At 43.8% G+C, this 18,508-nt stretch overlaps 1 protein-coding gene across 3 annotated transcripts in view; it reads left to right on the top strand.

Moving 5' to 3' along the window:
• Positions 1-17,950, top strand: part of LOC134403390 (dimethylaniline monooxygenase [N-oxide-forming] 2-like) — a 55,314-nt gene extending 37,364 nt beyond the window's left edge. Inside the window, exons 6-9 of one of the 3 annotated variants that reach the window (XM_063133528.1) lie at positions 4,922-5,121; positions 5,858-6,210; positions 9,986-10,059; positions 15,058-15,146. In XM_063133528.1, coding sequence (XP_062989598.1) covers positions 4,922-5,121; positions 5,858-6,210; positions 9,986-10,059; positions 15,058-15,093 — 663 coding nt within the window. In that variant the 3' untranslated portion in view covers positions 15,094-15,146. Of the gene's footprint in view, positions 1-4,921; positions 5,122-5,857; positions 6,211-7,715; positions 7,893-9,985; positions 10,060-15,057; positions 15,147-17,423 lie in introns of those variants that run through there. The other 2 variants (XM_063133520.1, XM_063133536.1) reach the window with 2 other exon arrangements.
• Positions 17,951-18,508: the final 558 nt, after the last annotated feature.

Below are 18,508 nucleotides of genomic sequence, written 5' to 3' on the forward strand. Positions count from 1 at the left end.
TAAGAGATATAAAAACAAGAGAGGATATGGAAAAATTGTTAAAGGAGAAAAAATTATCTTGGTTAGAATATGGGCAATTAGAACAATGGAATAAAAAGTGGATTAAAGATAATAGAGTTTGTAGAAAGATGACGAAGTTTGAAGAGTTAATAGTAAATAAGGAAAAAGGGAAAGGAGGTAGTATAGTTTTAAAAGGGTTAATGAGTGAAATATATAAAATATTGTTAGAAAAGGAGTTAAGAGAGAACTCAGAGAAAATGGTATGGGAGTCAGATTTGAAGGTACAAATAGGGCGACAGAGATGGGAGGGACTATGGAAACAAAGAGTGTTGAGAAATTTATCAGTGAGAATAAAGGAGAACTATTTTAAAATTTTATGGAGGTGGTACCTAACCCCGATTAGATTGAATAAGATAAATGATCAGCATTCAGCAAATTGTTGGAGAGGTTGTGGGGGAAAAGGAACGTATTTACATATGTGGTGGCAATGCAAATATGTACAAAGATTATGGAAGATGGTGTTTTCAGAAATTGAAGAAATAGTGGGAATGAAAATAGAACAAACACCAAAGATTGCATTGCTGTCACTATTTGAAGATATAAAGTGTGGAAAAGAAACTATAGAGCTGATATCGAGTTTGCTGGTTGCAGCACAATTGATGGTAGCTAGGAACTGGAAGATTCAAGGGGAATATTCTATTGAAGAATGGTACAAAGAAGTATGGGATATAGCCATTAATGATAAACTGACATGTAATATTAAGTGGAGAAAAGGCGTAACTAAAATAAATGAGTTTGAAGGAATCTGGAAACAGTTCCTAATATTTGTGTTTATTAAGGGAAGTGGGAAACCGCCAGCAGAAGAAATGATCAGATTTTGGACTCAGGAATAGATCCCGAGGTGGGGGGTGCACTTTTATGTTAAGAATGATTATGTTGTAGTATGATAATGTATAGGTAATACTTATTCAACATATATGTACTCAACATTTATTCAATATGTATGTAGCAGTTGTTTGATGTTTTCTTTTTATCATTATTACTATTGTAATGTTGTATGTTTATATAGTGTAGAAAACAAATAAAAATTATTTTAAAAAAAATCCTCTTTCTCTAATCTACACAGTCACCTCTTAAACTATGGGCTGGCTTACATATGTGTATACATAGTTTGAGAGATCTCTCATTCTTCAACACTTGACAAACTGCAGCTGAATGCCTGAGGGAGCTCCACTGAACAGCACTAAGGTGATACAAAGATTTGATCTTTAGTGTTTGGTCTGAGAAGGCTCATTCGTGTACACATTACTATGTACAGCTACTGTCATCAAGAAATGCATGAGACCTTACAGTTTGGCTATCCTAGTTTTCCAACAGGATGAAGGCTTGTTATAATTTTTGGCAAATTTATGCTTTCCAAACTGCCATGGTCCTGACAAAACTTTCCTCCCCTGCATTGGGAAGGAAACATCCATCAGTGCCAATGGAAATTTTTAGGGGTGTGCACGGACCCCCCGCTCCGCTTCACTTGCAGATCCGCCATTTTCCGGATCGGGCCGCTCCGCCCCCCTCTCCGCCCACTTCCGCTCCGCTCGGAGCTCCGGATCCAGATCGGAGCTCCGTTTTTTCCCCCATAGGCTTGCATTGAAAGCTAAAAAATTATACAACTTTTTTTCTGTGAAAGTTAGAAACCTCACGTTTGGCACCATGACACCTCATGGGGGTATACACACGCACGCCAAGTTTCAAAGCAATCCCATCATCCCCTGATTTTTGGGGAATTTTTGAAAATTGGGCACCCCATTCACACCCCTTTCCATAGCTCCGTCAATTTGCACGTTAGAAACCTCAAACACACCACCATGAAAGCTTATCCAGGGATACATACGCACGCCGAGACTCAAGGCAGTCCCATCATCCCCTGATTTTGGGGGAATTTATGAAAATCCAACACCCCTTTCCATAGCTCCGTCAATTTTGCACGTTAAAAAAACCCCTCAAACTCACCACCATGACAGCTTATCCAGGGATACATACGCCGCACGCCGAGACTCAAGGCAGTCCCATCATCCCCTGTTTTTTAGCGGGGCTTAAACCTGCAAAATTTGGAACTTCCAAAACTCCAAGTGAGCGCAGGAAGGACTTCTCCCCTGAGTCAAAGCCACACACACACAAGATCCCTGCGAGGTGGGCAGGGGAGGAGGGAGGGAAGGCAGGCAGGCATGCAGCTGGCATTTCTGGGGGCATAAGGAAGTGAGCCAAGGATAAGCCAGTAATGCATATAAAATGGAATAAATAAATAAATAAACAAAGGAGGGGTGGAATTAAAAGCAGCAGTGTTGCTCAATAAACAGCAAGAAGAATTTTTTAAAAAAGGCTATATCTGTCTTTTACCAGCAATAGGGGGACGTGCCCGGGGGAGGGGGAAGTAGCTGCCAGTTCAACTCAAGACAGCCATTGCTTCACCACGAGAGCTCTAAGAAGTAAACGCTCACTTCAACTCATAACAGGCATCGCTCCACCACTAAGAAGTGAACGCTCACTTCGACTCATGATAGGCATTGCTCCACCGTTTTACTCTCTTTGGAAGGCTCTAATGGCCTTCCAGTGCAGGAGAGAGTGGGGGCACGTCCACGATGAGATGCCCTAGGAGAGCTCATCCCCTTGCACCACATCTTTTCAGTTGTTCCCCAAAGTTAGGGTGGGGAGCAGTGCTGTGTTTCTATCTCTTATTCTTGGCTTAGTATATGATTTCAGGTTGTGTTTGTGCATTTGCTGGGGCTACTGTGTTAAAAAACACTGGGAAAAGTCCGTTCAGATGAAGAAAGAGAAGTTTCCCAGAATCCCAAGTTACCCGTTTTGCCTATGCCCTCCTCTAACTTTGGGATCATGTGATCATGACCGGGAGCTGACTCTGCCCCTCAGCCCTTTGAAAAAGGTATTTTTCCCGCTGATTTTTTAAAAAATTCTAGCACGCGACCCGCACGACGCAGAGAGGTGAGAGTAGTCTCAAAATGACCCCCATCCACGACTCTCTGTGCACAAGAATTTTCAGAACGATAGCTTAAAAACCAACCCAGTTATGCCTGAATCTTTCCCGCAATGCAATCCGATGGGCGAAAAGCCGAAAACGCCGTTTGAGCCGCGCGGTTGACCCGATTTTCAAAAAAATATAGCACGCAACCCGCATGACGCAGAGAGGTGAGAGTGGTCTCAAAATGACCCCCATCCACGACTCTCTGAGCACAAGAATTTCCATAACGATAGCTTCAAAAAGAACGTAGTTATCCGCGATTATTTGCCGCAATGCAATCCTATGGCGAAATGTTTTCAAGATGGCGATCGGAGCGCTCCGCAGAAACCGGAGCGCTCCGAAAATGGCCGTTTCTCTTCGCCTTGCTTCTAGGGGTCCGCGGTCCGCTCCTACTCCGCCTCTGGGTAAGGCGGAGCAGGCCAATCCGCTACTGCTTCTACGCTCCTAATCGGAGCGGATCACACCCCTGGAAATTTTCCTCCAGGTGCAAAGAGCAGCTGCAGGGGTGATTTTCATTGGGACTACATAAACTCTTCCTCCTCAGCTGTTGTGGTCCTCATGCTGCTTGAGTTCCCTCCCTGCTATCCTTGGGTATTTACATAACAAATAAAAGTACGTGTTATTTGCACTCACATGATCAATCTCAAGTCTAATTTGGCCCTTTGATACTTTGCGCTTCATTCTCAATCAGGAGTGGGCAAACTGTGGTCCTTCAAATGTTTTGGCCTACAACTCCCATCGGCCCTAGCCAGCAGAACCAATGGTGAGGGATCATGGGAATTGTAGGCCAAAACATTGTATGTCACAATTTGTTCACCCCACGTCTAAATAATCCCCAATGCATTTTACAACAAATTATACCATTAATACAAAACCTGTATGGTGGGTGGCTAAGAGAGATCCTGGGGCAATGTGATGTTGTTGCCTCTCCAAAGCTCCCTAGTGTTCCTGCTGCTTTACGGGGTCTTTAGGGAGCCCCACAAGTCCACTTCACCTTAACACACCATTTGCAGCATTTGCTTTTACTAAAACATGAGTTGAGAGTTTCATTCCTATTTCTGCCATCTTCTTCTTGTTTTGAAACTTATTATGAAAGGAAAGGAAAGGACTTTAGATTAGGAGAAAGGGGTTCTGGGGATTCATTGTGCATGCCACATTAAGTAACCTATTACAGGAAATAACAACTGTGGCCCCACCTTGCAGGTGTAGGGTGCTTCTATGTAACCTGTTTCAGCATTCAGGGTATACATCTCCTGAGATCTGTCAAACACACAATGTTGGCTCCTCCTCAGACATGGCCACTTCAACAAAGCTGGCTTGAGGAACTTGCATCTTCTGATTAAAATTCATTCACTCCAACACAGTAGCTAATTTTATGGTGCAACATCAACTGGTGCTGCAAGGAGATGGCTAAAACAGGTTTGTTGAAGGCATCCCAGAAGATGGAAGAATAAATCTATTGGCCACCACCTGACTGTTCCAGTTCTGCGCCATCACAATGATGCAACCAAAGAGTACCCCATCTATTTCAGAATGCTTGCCCTCCAATGGCTTTCTATCTCTTCCATCTTGCAAATATTACTGAAGATTTTCAGCTTGTTCATTTTCTTGGCATCATGCAAATTATTCATTGGTGGGTTACTCACTCTCAAATCTAGCAGTTCTGAACCTGCTATAATCTCTCTCTTGCTTCATGTGTTTCTATTGGATAGTGGTTATGTTCCTGCTTTCGCTATGGAAATAGTAATGAAATTCTTTGACCCAGGAAAGACATTGGGTCAGCTCAGGCCCTCCGTCCATTAGCTATGACACTCGATCAGTTGCCAGGCAGCTGCCGGGCAGTTGGCAGTTCCTAGAAGCACTCTTCTCTGCTTTGAATCTCCTTAGGTTTTTCTCAGCACCAGACGTGGGACATGGGTGATAAGTCGCATTTCAGAGGCTGGCTGGCCTTTTGACCTGGTCTACTCAACTCGCTTTAGGGGGTCTATTCTAAAGCTCCTTCCAGAAGGCATCATGGGCAAGATGCTGTCAAAGATATGCAATCGGTGGTTTAACCATGAAAACTATGGATTGGTTCCTATTCAAAGGTATTTTCCTTGCACGTGAATGAAATTGCGTAAACCAGAAATACCCTGTCTTCAGAACTTGAAGCTCATGGGATTAGTATGGTTAAGAAGTAGCTAACTTCTATGTGTGGACAAGAAGCTGTTGAAAGAAGTTCATTTCCCAATGCATTTTGAACAAACGTCTCTTCTTCAAGACAACTAAATATCTCATAAAAATCACCAGCCAACTTTGTCAAACAGCAAACTTAAGTGCTGATCACCTTGTTTTTCCCAGAGTGATCTCTGTAAACTGTTTTCCTGAAGAAGAGCAATTTACTGAAAACCCATTGGGAGTTTGTTTCTTCTGGATTTGCATGTATGAGAGCAATATTATGTATTCGATCAAAGTATTAAGGCCAGTGTAGATGCAACACTGGCTCCCTCTGAGCCATGACATAGAGGTTGGGTGTCCATCTCAGGCACACTCACTCTTTCCTCCTGCCCCTTGCCCTCTTGGTAAACGCTTCCCATCAGGCAGACAAATCACCCACAAACAGCACTAGGGGACAGGTGAATCTCTCATGCTCAATTTTGCCCAGGTTATAATTTTCATAATGCTAAATCAGTTCCACATCAGATTACGAACAGCATTTTTAAAAGACATGTGTGCACCATTTCTCAAAGGCAAAATGGGATAATGCCAAAAACCCTGGTAAATAGGGTTAGTTGAGCGTACATAAGCTAACTGTGTTTCCTTTCTCTTTCCACTGTTTAACAGTTCCTGGATACCTTTCATTTTGAATGATGAGCTGCCCAGCTGCATCCTCTGTGGTGGCGTGGTGGTAAAACCAAATGTGAAGAGGTTTACTGAGACCTCAGCCATCTTTGAAGATGGAACAGTAGAAGAGAACATAGATGTGGTCATCTTTGCTACAGGTTACAATGCTGCATTTCCCTTCTTGGAGGAGTCTGTTGCTGATGCCTGCAGAAACAGCACATCCCTTTATAAACAGGTCTTCCTTCCTCAACTGGAGAAGCCTACACTGGCTGTCATTGGCTATATATCAGTAACTGGGTCCATTCTGCCAGTGGTGGAACTTCAAGCTCGCTGGGCCACAAGAGTGTTTAACGGTAAGAAGGCTCACCTGGAAACAAGAGTACTCTGACCTTGGGTAGATTTTCATTTTAATATTTTGTAAACACATTTTCAGGTATTCCTCTGCAACCATGTGGGCTAGAAACATTGTTTGTTTTAAATTAAGCTGAGATTTGATCTCTTCAAGTTGCTGGATCCTGCTTAAATGACATATTTTGTATTCTTTGCCATAATCTGACCCTGCAGTTTTCTAGAATGCTGGCTAAGCAACTTGCTTCACTATAGCTAGTGCCATAAATAGGCAATCCAGAAGCTCCTGGAAGAGTATTTAGGGAGGGGGGCATCACAAACCCAGCTCTCATTTTCAAGGGGGTCAGGAGTAAGCGAGCCTTTCAAACACTGCACGTTTCTAGTATATTTATTTATTATTAATTTGTTTTTTATGTTTTATAAAGTAATTATTGAATATTGTTCATATTATTGTATTATCAAATATTATTGAATTAAGGCCTATTGGACAATATCTAATGTTGGAAATCCACCATCTCTAAGCCTGTTGCGCTAGACAGAACAACTGCTAGCACAACAGTAGAAAAGTAGAGCTTGCTAATGCAACCCCAAATCCTACTGCCCTATATATATTATATATGGTCTAGAATCTGGACCACATATAATTGGTACAATACATATTATACCAATACATTTTTAAATAGATCAACAGTATACACACATCTACTCAGAAGTAAATGCAACTGATTTCAATAGGGCTTTCTTCCAGGTTAAGTAGGCCTCAAATGCCCTTGTATGACGTATTCTTTCTAAGTCTTTTATATGGTGTTGCTCAATGTCAGCAGATGTAAAACTTGTGATATCTAGTTGCCAGCAGGTATGCTGATAGTTTTCCAACACTTGTTATGCTATTTTTATTTTTAACGTTAGTGGAGACTGTGATGAACTGTTCTAATGACAAAATCTTTCATCCCACCCATGAAGTCCAAAGTCCTCAGATTGTCCTCTACCAAATATTTTTGAGACCCAATAGAACTGGGGGCCAAACTAGATGTAACAGCAGCAACTACAATCGTTTAATTGTGTATCTCCTTCATTCACATATAATGTGTGTGTCTGCTTTTAACATCAAAGGGGGCATGTGTGTCAGGGGGCATGAACTTTCTCCCACCTTCTCTCCCAAAGGTTGGCCAACCCAATTCCTTTCCCCCAGATTCAGCTCTGGTATTAGAAGTGAACTGGGCTAGGAGAAAAGTACCAGAGCTAAGGTGGGAATAAGGGGAATGTTTTGCTCCCCTCATGCCTGTACCTCTTTTGATGTTAAAAACAGGCACCCCACCCAGTTTTGCACACAGGTGGGGCACATCCATGGTTAAAGAAATGTGGGTAATATAGCCCTTAAACCCATTTCTATTAATTAATGCTTCAAGAAAATTATTTCTGCAGGCACCATAATGATTGAAGCTATGAAAACATGTCTATCTACCTATCTGTGAGAACAAAGCAAAACATATATTTTATTATGCTATAGACAAACCTGAAAGCAAATTTAAGGCTGAAATCCTATGGATGTACTTCCTGAGTAAAACTACTCAGGACTGAGGTGCACATGTCTAAAGATTTTGGAATGAATGTTCTAATCATCCCCAACTCCAGCCACAGAGCTATTGAGCTCCATCACACCAGCGATTTATCGCACTCTCACCATGCCTGGTATGTGTTTTTGCAGCACGGTACTCACATGATGTTGACCCTGTCCTGTGCTCATCTCACCTCTTCCCCTCCCTTTTCCGTTTTATTTAGGAGCGGTGAAAGTCTATTTTTTCCCTCCGAGCGCAATAAAGCCACCCCTCCATCCCATGTATTGCTGTCCTTGTGCTATATCGGACCATCCCGTTTTCTGTTAGGGGTGTGTGTGTCGAAGGGCGGTCTCACTGACAAAAGAGGAAGGCAGGGCAGTTCTCCGCTCAACTGCTCAAGCAAGAAAGGGGAGAGAGGGCGCCCGAACCCCCTGCGGAGAAGGCAAGCAAGGCCGCCACCACCCGTGCCCAGACTTGGTCCCATTCAACTCTATGGTTCTTACTCCTGAATAGGCATGTCTAGGTTTCCTGAATAGAACAATGTCGGCTTCCCATTGCTATGTCAACATTATTATTATTATTATTATTATTATTAATAATAATAATAATAATAATAATAATAATATACCACCCCATAGCTGAAGCTTTCTGGGCGGTTTACAAAGATTAAAAACAATGAACATTAAAAACAAACATTGACCACAAACTTCTCCAAAACCTAATTGTAATACTTTCTCTTCACTTATATTGTTTAATACGTTCTTAGGGGAAATCATAGTGTGTTGTTTTGCCGTAATTCCACAGTTTCAAGCTGCCATACTATTGTATTTGTGCAAAAATTAAAAATAATATATACACACATACATACACACACACACACTGCAGGTGGAAGGAGAACATAGGGGGCAGGGCGGGAGATTTCACTGGCATAGTTAGCGATACAGGTAGGGTGACCACATGAAAAGGAGGTCAGGGCTCTTGTATCTTTAACAGTTGCCTAGAAAAGGGAATTTCAGCAGTTGTCACTTGTATGTATGGAGAACCTTGTGAAATTCCCTCTTCATCAAAACAGTTAAAGCTGCAGGAGCTATACTAGAGTGACCAGATTTAAAAGAGGGCAGGGCACCTGCAGCTTTAACTGATGCGATGAAGAGGAAATTTCACCAGGTTCCCCATATCTACAAATGACACCTGCTGAAATTTCCTTTTCAATTCAACTGTTAAAGATACAGAAGCTCTGTCCTCCTTTTCATTGGGTCACCCTAGATACAGGTGAAAAGATCATAGAATCATAGAATCATAGAATAGCAGAGTTGGAAGGGGCCTACAAGGCCATCGAGTCCAACCCCCTGCTCAATGCAGGAATCCACCCTAAAGCAGCCCTGACAGATGCTTGTCCAGCTGCCTCTTGAATGCCTCTAGTGTGGGAGAGCCCACAACCTCCCTAGGTAACTGATTCCATTGTCGTACTGCTCTAACAGTCAGGAAGTTTTTCCTGATGTCCAGCTGGAATCTGGTTTCCTTTAACTTGAGCCCATTATTCCGTGTCCTGCACTCTGGGAGGATCGAGAAGAGATCCTGGCCCTCCTCTGTGTGACAACCTTTTTAGTATTTGAACAGTGCTATCATGTCTCCCCTCAGTCTTCTCTTCTCTAGGCTAAACATGCCCAGTTCTTTCAGTCTCTCTTCATAGGGCTTTGTTTCCAGACCCCTGATCATCCTGGTTGCCCTCCTCTGAACACGCTCCAGCTTGTCTGTGTCCTTCTTGAATTGTGGAGCCCAGAACTGGACGCAATACTCTAGATGAGGCCTAACCAGGGCCAAATAGAGAGGAACCAGTACCTCATGTGATTTGGAAGCTATACTTCTATTAATGCAGCCCAAAATAGCATTTGCCTTTCTTGCAGCCATATCACGGCTCATATTCAGCTTGCAATCTACAACAATTCCAAGATCCTTCTCGTTTGTAGTATTGCTGAGCCAAGTATCCCCCATCTTGTAATTGTGCACTTGGTTTCTATTTCCTAAATGTAGGAAATAGAAATACATGAGCTGAAATAGCGCAACAATGCACAGAGGTGAAAGTGCCCAGCACTAGACTCACTAAGGAAACAGAGGAGGAAACCACGGACTCAAAGTGAGGGGCGGGCGGGGATAGGTGTGATGAAAGCTTAAATCAAAGTTTATGCAAAGTTTGTGTCATTCATTTTCTTATGTTTAGGGTCAAGTAAGCTCCCTCCAGTGAACAGACTGATGAGTGAGGTTGCTAAACAGAAGAATTATCTCCTTAAAAGGTATGAAACGCTATGTATTCTTGTATATATTAAAATGAGCACTGTAATGATTCTTATCCAGGTTCAATATGCTAAAAGAAAGCACCTGTCATCAGGGGCCAAGACTAAGGTTCTGTGGTGTGAAACTACAGAACATTTGGAAAGGTGTGTGTGTGAGAGAGAGAAATTCCAGGAAGAAAGGAGTGGTAGATTAAGACTGCAATTCTGTACACATATATCTGGAAGTAAGTTCCGTTGAACTCAATGGGGGCTACTTCTGAGTAGACATGTATAAGATTGCACTACTTCCCTTCCCAGTAACAAAGGTTTATAGATTCTCTACATGAGATGCTTATTGTGCGCTCCCCATTTCTCACTCAAGGTTGTTTACAGGTGCTTTAGAGTCCGCCATCACTCAAATTTCACGTTTGTTTTTTATTAGCACTTTTGCAAGGTTTTTTTGAGTGGGAAAAATCTGGTATTTTTTGGTATTTGGGAAACAAATTGCAAGTTCCCACTCGTTTTATTTTGTTCCATTATACCATAGCGCCATCTAGAGGTTCTCTAGTGGAAAGGAAAATAACTTAAGAACTCCTATCTTAATTCTGCAATGAAACCAGAAGTAGAAACAGCGGGTTTAACAGCCTTGTCTAGGCCCCCATCTATACGACAACAAGATTGCTCCTCATTGAATATAAACCCAAAATTTTGTAGATTTGAATCTATGCAAAAAGCGTCACACTGCAACAGTTATTAATGCACACATATGAGGATACAAAAAGCTAAAGCTTTATCTGCAGAGCTCCATAGATTCATATAAGAGGAAAACCGAGCTGGGAAAGGAACGAGGCAGCAGATGAGGATGCGAGCAGGGGACTGAACACGTCTCCTCCCTCTCGCTGCCTGTTTCCCCCCCCCCCTTGTTTTAATTTTAAAAGCTCCAACTGCAGACCTTCGCAGATTCATATAATTCAACATGAAAACGGTGGGAAGGAACGAGGCAGCCAGAGGATGCGATAGGTGGGAAGGCGGGAAATCGGCCAATCACTTTGTCGTGCCCTTAAAGTTACGCCCACATTTCAAAATGCAATTTAACTCCCCCAAGAACACATAGCTATAATGCGGTGCAAACTTGAAGGCTGATCCAAAAGTCGTGGCAAATCGCAACTACAAATATGTGCATTATCGTGTTAAAAATCCAGCAGTGCGGTGAATGGGCGGCTGCATCATGTGTCCTGAAATGCGAATCTGCGCATTTAGGTCGGGGTAAAGAAGCACGAATAGACATCCCCCTGAAAAGCTCTTCATGCCAATTCCTTCCTCCCTGGAACTTCAAACAAGGAAGAGACAGCCCTAGAGTGGGACACATAGTGATGATGAGGAAATGAAATTCCAGGTGGTGAACTGAATTGGGGGGGGGGAGCCCCTGGTACACAATCTTTCAGTGTATGCGCAACCCAATTTGGATTGTGCTTGTGGCACTGCAGGAGGGGAGAATTTAAGTTCTCCCCCCCTTGTTTTCAAGCCAAAATTCCATTCCCTCCCCCACTCATGGGGAAAATTTAAATGGGGGGACGACGACTTCATTTTTCAATTAGGGCTTTGAAGCCTTAAAAAATGCCATGGGGTGAGCTTACAGTGCTAACAGTGCTTACAGTGAAATAAATAGGTTTGGCCCTTACTTACTTACTCCTGCATAAGCACATACAGACCCAATTCAGATTGGGACCATGGCGGTATTATACCTTATGCGCCCTCCTCATTTTCATGTTGAAATGGTCTCTCCCGCCCTCCCCATGTAGAGTTGAAAAAAAGGGGGGTAAGCCTACACTAAAACCTTTTTTTCTTTCTTTAAACGGGGGATTTCTGGATGAAAACACAGAGTGGGGAGAGAGATAACCCTCCCTCCCAGATTGCCATCCTTATGAGGCCGTGCACACTCACACGGATGTAAATATAGCTACTCCTCTAACTGACCCATCTGAGCTGCTGCTTCTCTCTTCCCTGCCCCGCAGGAAGATCCAACTGAAGCTGGGGCTGGAGCTTCTCCCTCTCGCTCATGCGGTTGGTTGGGTTTGTAACAACACGGATTGGCGATTGGCTCGCTCGCTCGGCACCCTGCCTGATAACCAAGGGGTGAGAGGCACCGGGTGGCTCTCCCGTTTGTTCCCGTGCTCTGCTCTAGAGCAGTGGTTCCCAATTAGCTAAGTCCTGTGGACCCCTTGTTTTTCAAATGCCAAGTCATGGACCCCCTACTTTTGAAAAAAATGTTATCTCTATAGTAGTTACCTGTGCGAAGCAATTTTTTGGACAAAATAAGGGGTAGCCCCTAATAAGCAAAGGATTTTAGGTTTACTAAAAAACAGACCATAAAATTTGTGATATTTGTGATATTACCATGCAAAAATGACAATGATTTAGTTGGAAATGAGCTCCAAAAACCATGTAAAGGAAGAGCGCCCAGCAACCAGCTGGCTTCTTGATTGGATTTAGCACGGATCCCCAGGCACAGACACTCACGGCTCACAAAAATGAGGTTTAAGACCATTTATTAGGAAAAGGGTAGGAATACATGGGATTAGCAGAACAAAACTATAAAAGCATAAGAACTCAGAGCAAGCAAGCTAAAAACTACAACTACAATTCATACGTCACCCCAGACCGATCTCAGCCGACACCCCCCTGTTCCCTTCACAGGGATGTTTTTATACTATCCTTTTCACTCCTTCCCCCCTCCCTTCAGCTTTGATGCGTGGAGACTCTTCACACCTCTGCCCGGTCTGGTTAATCACTCAAGGACAAGCGGACAGTTACAACCGGCCTGGCTCCAGTCTTCTCCCCCATACAGCTGCCTGGTTCTTATCTCCTTTCCTATGGAACCATAAAATTCACAAATTAAAAGACATGCCAGTCCCAAGGTCCAGTTTAACCCTCACCTCACCTATAAGGATGAATTTAATTTTACTAATGTCTAGTTTACAATTGAATCAATTATGACATGTCTAGCAGCTACTAAACCTAAATGTGATGGGAGAAATCATGCCTCTTTTTATCCTGAACAATCCCTTCCACATCCGGTTCAATATTTCCTACTTTTAATCTCAAATCTGGATCAACATCGAGCCGATTTCTATGCTTGTTCTTCATATAACAAAATGTCAAAAATGTTTGTTCACAAAGATATGTGGAACAAAAGGGAACTAGATGATTCAAAGCTTTTTCACCTAACTTCTTATAATCAGGAAAAACCTTCATCCAGAATTGGTCCAGTCTATATTCTTTGAGAAATGATTTCAATGAACCATCACAAGTCACGTCAACAAGTGCATCTTGCTCTTCCGCAGATAGAGCTGTTAGTTGTACATCACCACATTCAAAAGGATTCCTTCTCCATGAGTTTTCAGGATTAGGTGCAGGGAAGTAATCTCTAAAGCTAGTCACTAAATCATGCAGGTACTTTCGCACATGACGTCACTGTCGAAGCAAACGGAGCGCGGGAGACGGCATATTTTCTTTTATTAAAATGCAGATTTGCAGAGCTAATACGTGGACCACCAATTGGGAACCACTGCTCTAGAGCAATTCCGGCTTTCGGGGGAGCAGTCGACAGGCTGGCCTGGCCCAAAGCTAACCCGCCCCCCAGGCCTGCACGTCTGTGTGCGCGCATGCATGCTCACCCTTAAGAACAATGCACAGCCTTTGCTGGGGGAACGTTCTGAGCATGAGCAAATCTCTCACATGCTCTGAACGTTCCTGCTGGAAAGCAGCAGAAGCTCTGCAAAAAAGGAAGAGGAAGTCAGTGCTCTGCCCCTGCCGCGACTTCTTGTAAAGGTCTGTTGCTGATTCTGGGATAACTGGGGGAGCTGGAGAATGGAAGTGGGGAAGAGTAGGCAGGTCACCCTCCCCTCCTCAGTGTTGTGTGTGATTGCCCCCCTACTACCCCCCCTCCTACCCTGATTTAGAAGAGAGACTAGGAAGAGCTGCCTGTTCTAAGATTACCCTATTCATGGTTTTAGGAAGGGGCCTGATAAATCCTGTCCTATCCTATATAGCAATATCAACGCAAGTCTTCCTGTACCTTGTGACGTCAGAACTGCACCACACACAAGAGAAAGGTATCACTAGACTTGGAGGAACCCTGAGTGTTTTTTTAGAACACGCAAAAAATCTACAAGTAAAATACTCTGAGGGAGCAAAAAACAAACCACAAAACACTCTCATAATAACTCATTAGAATAGAATCTTGTGTAAGTGAGACCCTAACTACATGTGACATTGAATATGGTGCTTGCCCTGATGTTGGTTTTTATTAAAAGGAAAAAACCAAGCACAGCGGCATCTAGATTGGGACCGCAGCACATGGTGAGGGGAAATTTAGCTCGTCTCTCCCCTGCTGTAATCTTGAGAAAAATCACCACACTGCCAGTGGGAGCTTTTTTCCCCCCTATTATAATTTGTAGCACAGGGAGATGCATTTTTTCAGTATCACCATGTCCCTCCTTGGTTAGTACTTCATAGAATCACAGAATAGCAGAGTTAGAAGGGGCCTACAAGGACATCGAGTCCAACCCCCTGCTCAATGCAGGAATCCACCCTCCTTGTATTACTTCCCTCCCTATATGCTGCGGCCCTGATCCAGATCAGGCTCCCTCATACTTAGTTTTCATTTTTGAAAATACTCTGACACCGCTCCAAATGATGCATTTAATGACATGTGCAGTTACCCTCCTTCTGCCAACCTGGTGCCCTCCAGATGGTTTGGACTGCAGCTTCGCGCTTTCTTGACCATTGGCTATGCTTGCTGGGGCTGAGTGGAGTTGGAAGCCCCCAAAATCTGGAGGGCGCCAGGTTGGGGAACGTTGCGTTAAGCCCTCTGAGGAAAAGAAACCTGACAACTGGGTAGGAAGGGGGAATAAAATCAAGTTGATGGAGCAAGAGAACATAAGTAGATATATAAAGATTAAAAAGAACCATTGCTTAAATAGCTCACTTCTTGGTTCTCACTGAGAAACTATTTTTAAATATTCCCAGGGATGGAAGTGAAAGCATTCAGTAGAATCCAATGTAGAAATTCAAGATGTTGATGTAGCTGGGATCGGGTACCAGTGTGTTTACCACACACCCCAAAACTCCAAAATGTAGCTGGGATCGGGTACCAGTGTGTTTACCTCACTCCAAAACTCCAAAATGTAGCTAGGATCAGGTACCAGTGTGTTTACCACACCCCAAAACTCCAAAATGTAGCAACAACATTTTCATCTCCACCAGGGCTGGATCTACACTAGTCTTATACCGTTGCTAGTGTCCCTTTCTAACGTGGTTCTCTGTATCGTTTCTCTGACTTACATTTCGCTGCAACGGAACTTCAGGGTACATGGTTCAATCCTTCCATTGTTCTCCCTCTTCTGTGAGAGCTGCTGGGTTTGCTCCGCCCACTGCCTGCCTCATTCCTAGCTGGCAGAGCAGAGCAGAGCAGGGCACGGCAATAGTCATAAGCACACACAAACCTCCTCCCAAAACATCTTAACACAAGTCCCAGGGAATTGCCTGAATGCATAGGAGCCAGCCACTTTGCTGAAGCTAAGCAGCGCTGGGTCTGGTCAGAGTTTGGATGGGAGACCAAATTGAAAAGTCTTAGCAGCGGCCCTGCTGGTCATGAGTTTTGGACTTTGGACCCTTGTTAATTTTCCTGCAGGGAGCTACAGCGATCCTTTGAGTGCTCCTCAGCTCCTTTGCAAAGAGGGGGAAATGTTAAAAAAAAAAAAAGTCATAAAAAATCAACCGATGACCCAATTTGATTCAAATTTGGTATTTGAATTACTGTGCCAATTTTGGTGTCTTTATCTATAAAGCTTACGCAGATGTAAGCATTTGTTTAAAATCCTGCTCCTGCGCCCACAGCAGCAGCTGGGGCAAATCTTTTGCAAAAGGAGCCCAATTAACGCTGGATGCATGGGAGTACTTCACAATCAAAGCAGATTCTAAGGTGGAAAACTTCTGAGTCCTTTCCATGCAATTGTCAGTGATTGCATAGTATAAGGCTGGTGTGATTTATCTGCTGTAGCAGATAAGATAGCAAATGGGGCGAAGGGAGGAGAACAGGAAGTGGGCGGAGCAAACCCAGCAGCTCTGGGTTGCTAGAGGAGAATTACCAGTAGCATGAGGCACATGAACCTGTAGCCACGCTGGAACTAAGAAAAGAACCTGTAAGTACAACTCATTTGCAACGTTGGAGACCCAGGGTCACGTGACGCTGTGCGTCACAGTAACCCATTCAAAACGTTAGAATAACATCAGTGTAGATTCCCACCTGGAACGTGTCTTGATTGCCCATTCAAGACCAGGCCATCCCAAAATACATTACAACAGGGATGGCTCACAACAGTATATCGATTGTGGAAAAATCCATTCCCACCCCCCTCCCCGGCTACTATGAGGATTGCAACTAAGCCTGGAGGGAACAGGGAAGTCTGAGGGGGGTGGCAGACAATGTCAGCAATCCTGCTAACGGAAAAGTCACAGTGCTTTGAATCTGTGAGCTCTGATTCCACTAAACCTATGCAGTGGCATAGGTTTTCTTGGAAAGTTCACAGACCTCAAGGAAAATGAGGTACTGGGCCACAGGTAACTGACCTATTCCCATGATCACAGTGGGTTGGGTGGGTAGGGAAACTACACTGAAGCAGGAAAGGTAAGAAAACGACAACACATGTACCCCTCACACGACCATGGAATCAGTGTTGTTTTGTTACATACACAGTCCCCACGTCGTCTTTCCACTGCCACAGTCATGTACCTCAGCTGCCGCCGGAATGAGGCCAGGGCAGCTATTCCAGCTGTCACTATGCGCTGGAAATCATAAGAGTTCAGCCATGCAGGTTAGAGCATTGACAGAAATTCCAGACGCTCTAGCCAGCCATCTCCATGGTTGCTGTATTTTCACCATGGAGTGCCCCACAGATAATACAGTAAGCCACCCTGGGGGCCCTTACCCCCTCTGCAGAGGGTGGGTTACCAGGGTGGGTATTTTACCGATCATTGGTGGGGGAAACGCCCATCACATGACATGCTAACACCACGTGGGACACTCCTGAATGCAACCCATGGTGGGTTAGAGTTATGTGTGAACCCAACCAATATCCCAGAAAACATGTGACCCCAACTTCACTTGGGCAAGACAACGGGTGATGATGGTTAAAGGGCACTTATAGGGAGGTGTTTAACCACTCCTGGGCCCATCAGTTATCCCCTGCAAATCCCCTCAGGCCATTTCCTCCCTAGATGGGGGTCTCATTTCTGATTTATTGCTGTCTACACTGTGCTACAAAATATTTATTGGATTTACATGGGAAATTAACACTATGCCTGTTCCTTTTTCTACTTCAGGAATATTCCCAGTGACAAAGCAAGGGCAAGTTATGTTGCCTACATGGATGAAATTGCGGACTGTATAGGTGTTAAGCCCAACGTGCCCTGGCTCTTCCTATTAGATCCCAAACTAGCCTTGTCAGTTCTCTTTGGCCCCTGCAGTTCTTACCAGTACCGCCTGAATGGACCTGGAAAGTGGGGAAAAGCCAGAAGTGTAATCCTGACCCAGTGGGACCGAGTCCTAAAGCCTTTGAAGACTCGAGTCATAGATGACTCTCCCAAACAGTCCACAGTTTCTTGCTGGGTTAAAGTCCTTGGCTTGTCTACATTCCTTGGGGTTGCCATACTCTTTTTTAAATGCTCATCTCCTTCACGGTTAAAATGAATAAAGTGAAGGGATACGTGCCCGTTGCAGATTGCACTTGTTTCATATTTAGTGCTTTAATCATAGTTGTGGTGTGTGCATCTGAATACCTTACCGCATTGGTTTTAAGAAGTTGATCATGGCATGGAAATTATGTAGTCCATAAAAGCTGTGTACAAAAATATCCTGGAGAGATTCGTTTGTTTATGGGTCCTACAGACTTCGGAAATGAGTTGACTGGATAAATATGAAGGCTGTTTTGCTCATTGTGTGGGTGAGTTGTGTGTTCAATAATGCAATCCTATACATATTTACTCTGAAATAAGGCTCATTGTGTTTAATGGGACTTACTCAGATTGGTGTGTTTAGGATTGAAACCTGAATGTTTAATAGAACATGTAGTGTAGCAATGTTCACCTTCAGGGAGACAGATTTGTTGGGAGGTACAGCTTATTTGTAATCAAGAGCTTTTCTACAACAAGGCATTTATTTTGTGCTTATCATTGGAAAGGAAAGGAACCTCTCGTGCAAGCACTGAGTCATTACTGACTCTTGGAGGGACGCCAGCTTTCGCTGACGTTTTCTTGGCAGGCCTTATAGCGGGGTGGTTTGCCGTTGCCTTCCCCGGCCGTTATTACCTTTCCCCCAGCTAACTGGGTACTCATTTTACCGACCTCGGGAGGATGGAAGACTGAGTCGACCCGAGCCGGCTGCCTGAAACCAACTTCCGCTGGGATCG

Source organism: Elgaria multicarinata, chromosome 1, assembly GCF_023053635.1.
Source record: "Elgaria multicarinata webbii isolate HBS135686 ecotype San Diego chromosome 1, rElgMul1.1.pri, whole genome shotgun sequence".
Classification (NCBI taxonomy): domain Eukaryota; kingdom Metazoa; phylum Chordata; class Lepidosauria; order Squamata; family Anguidae; genus Elgaria; species Elgaria multicarinata.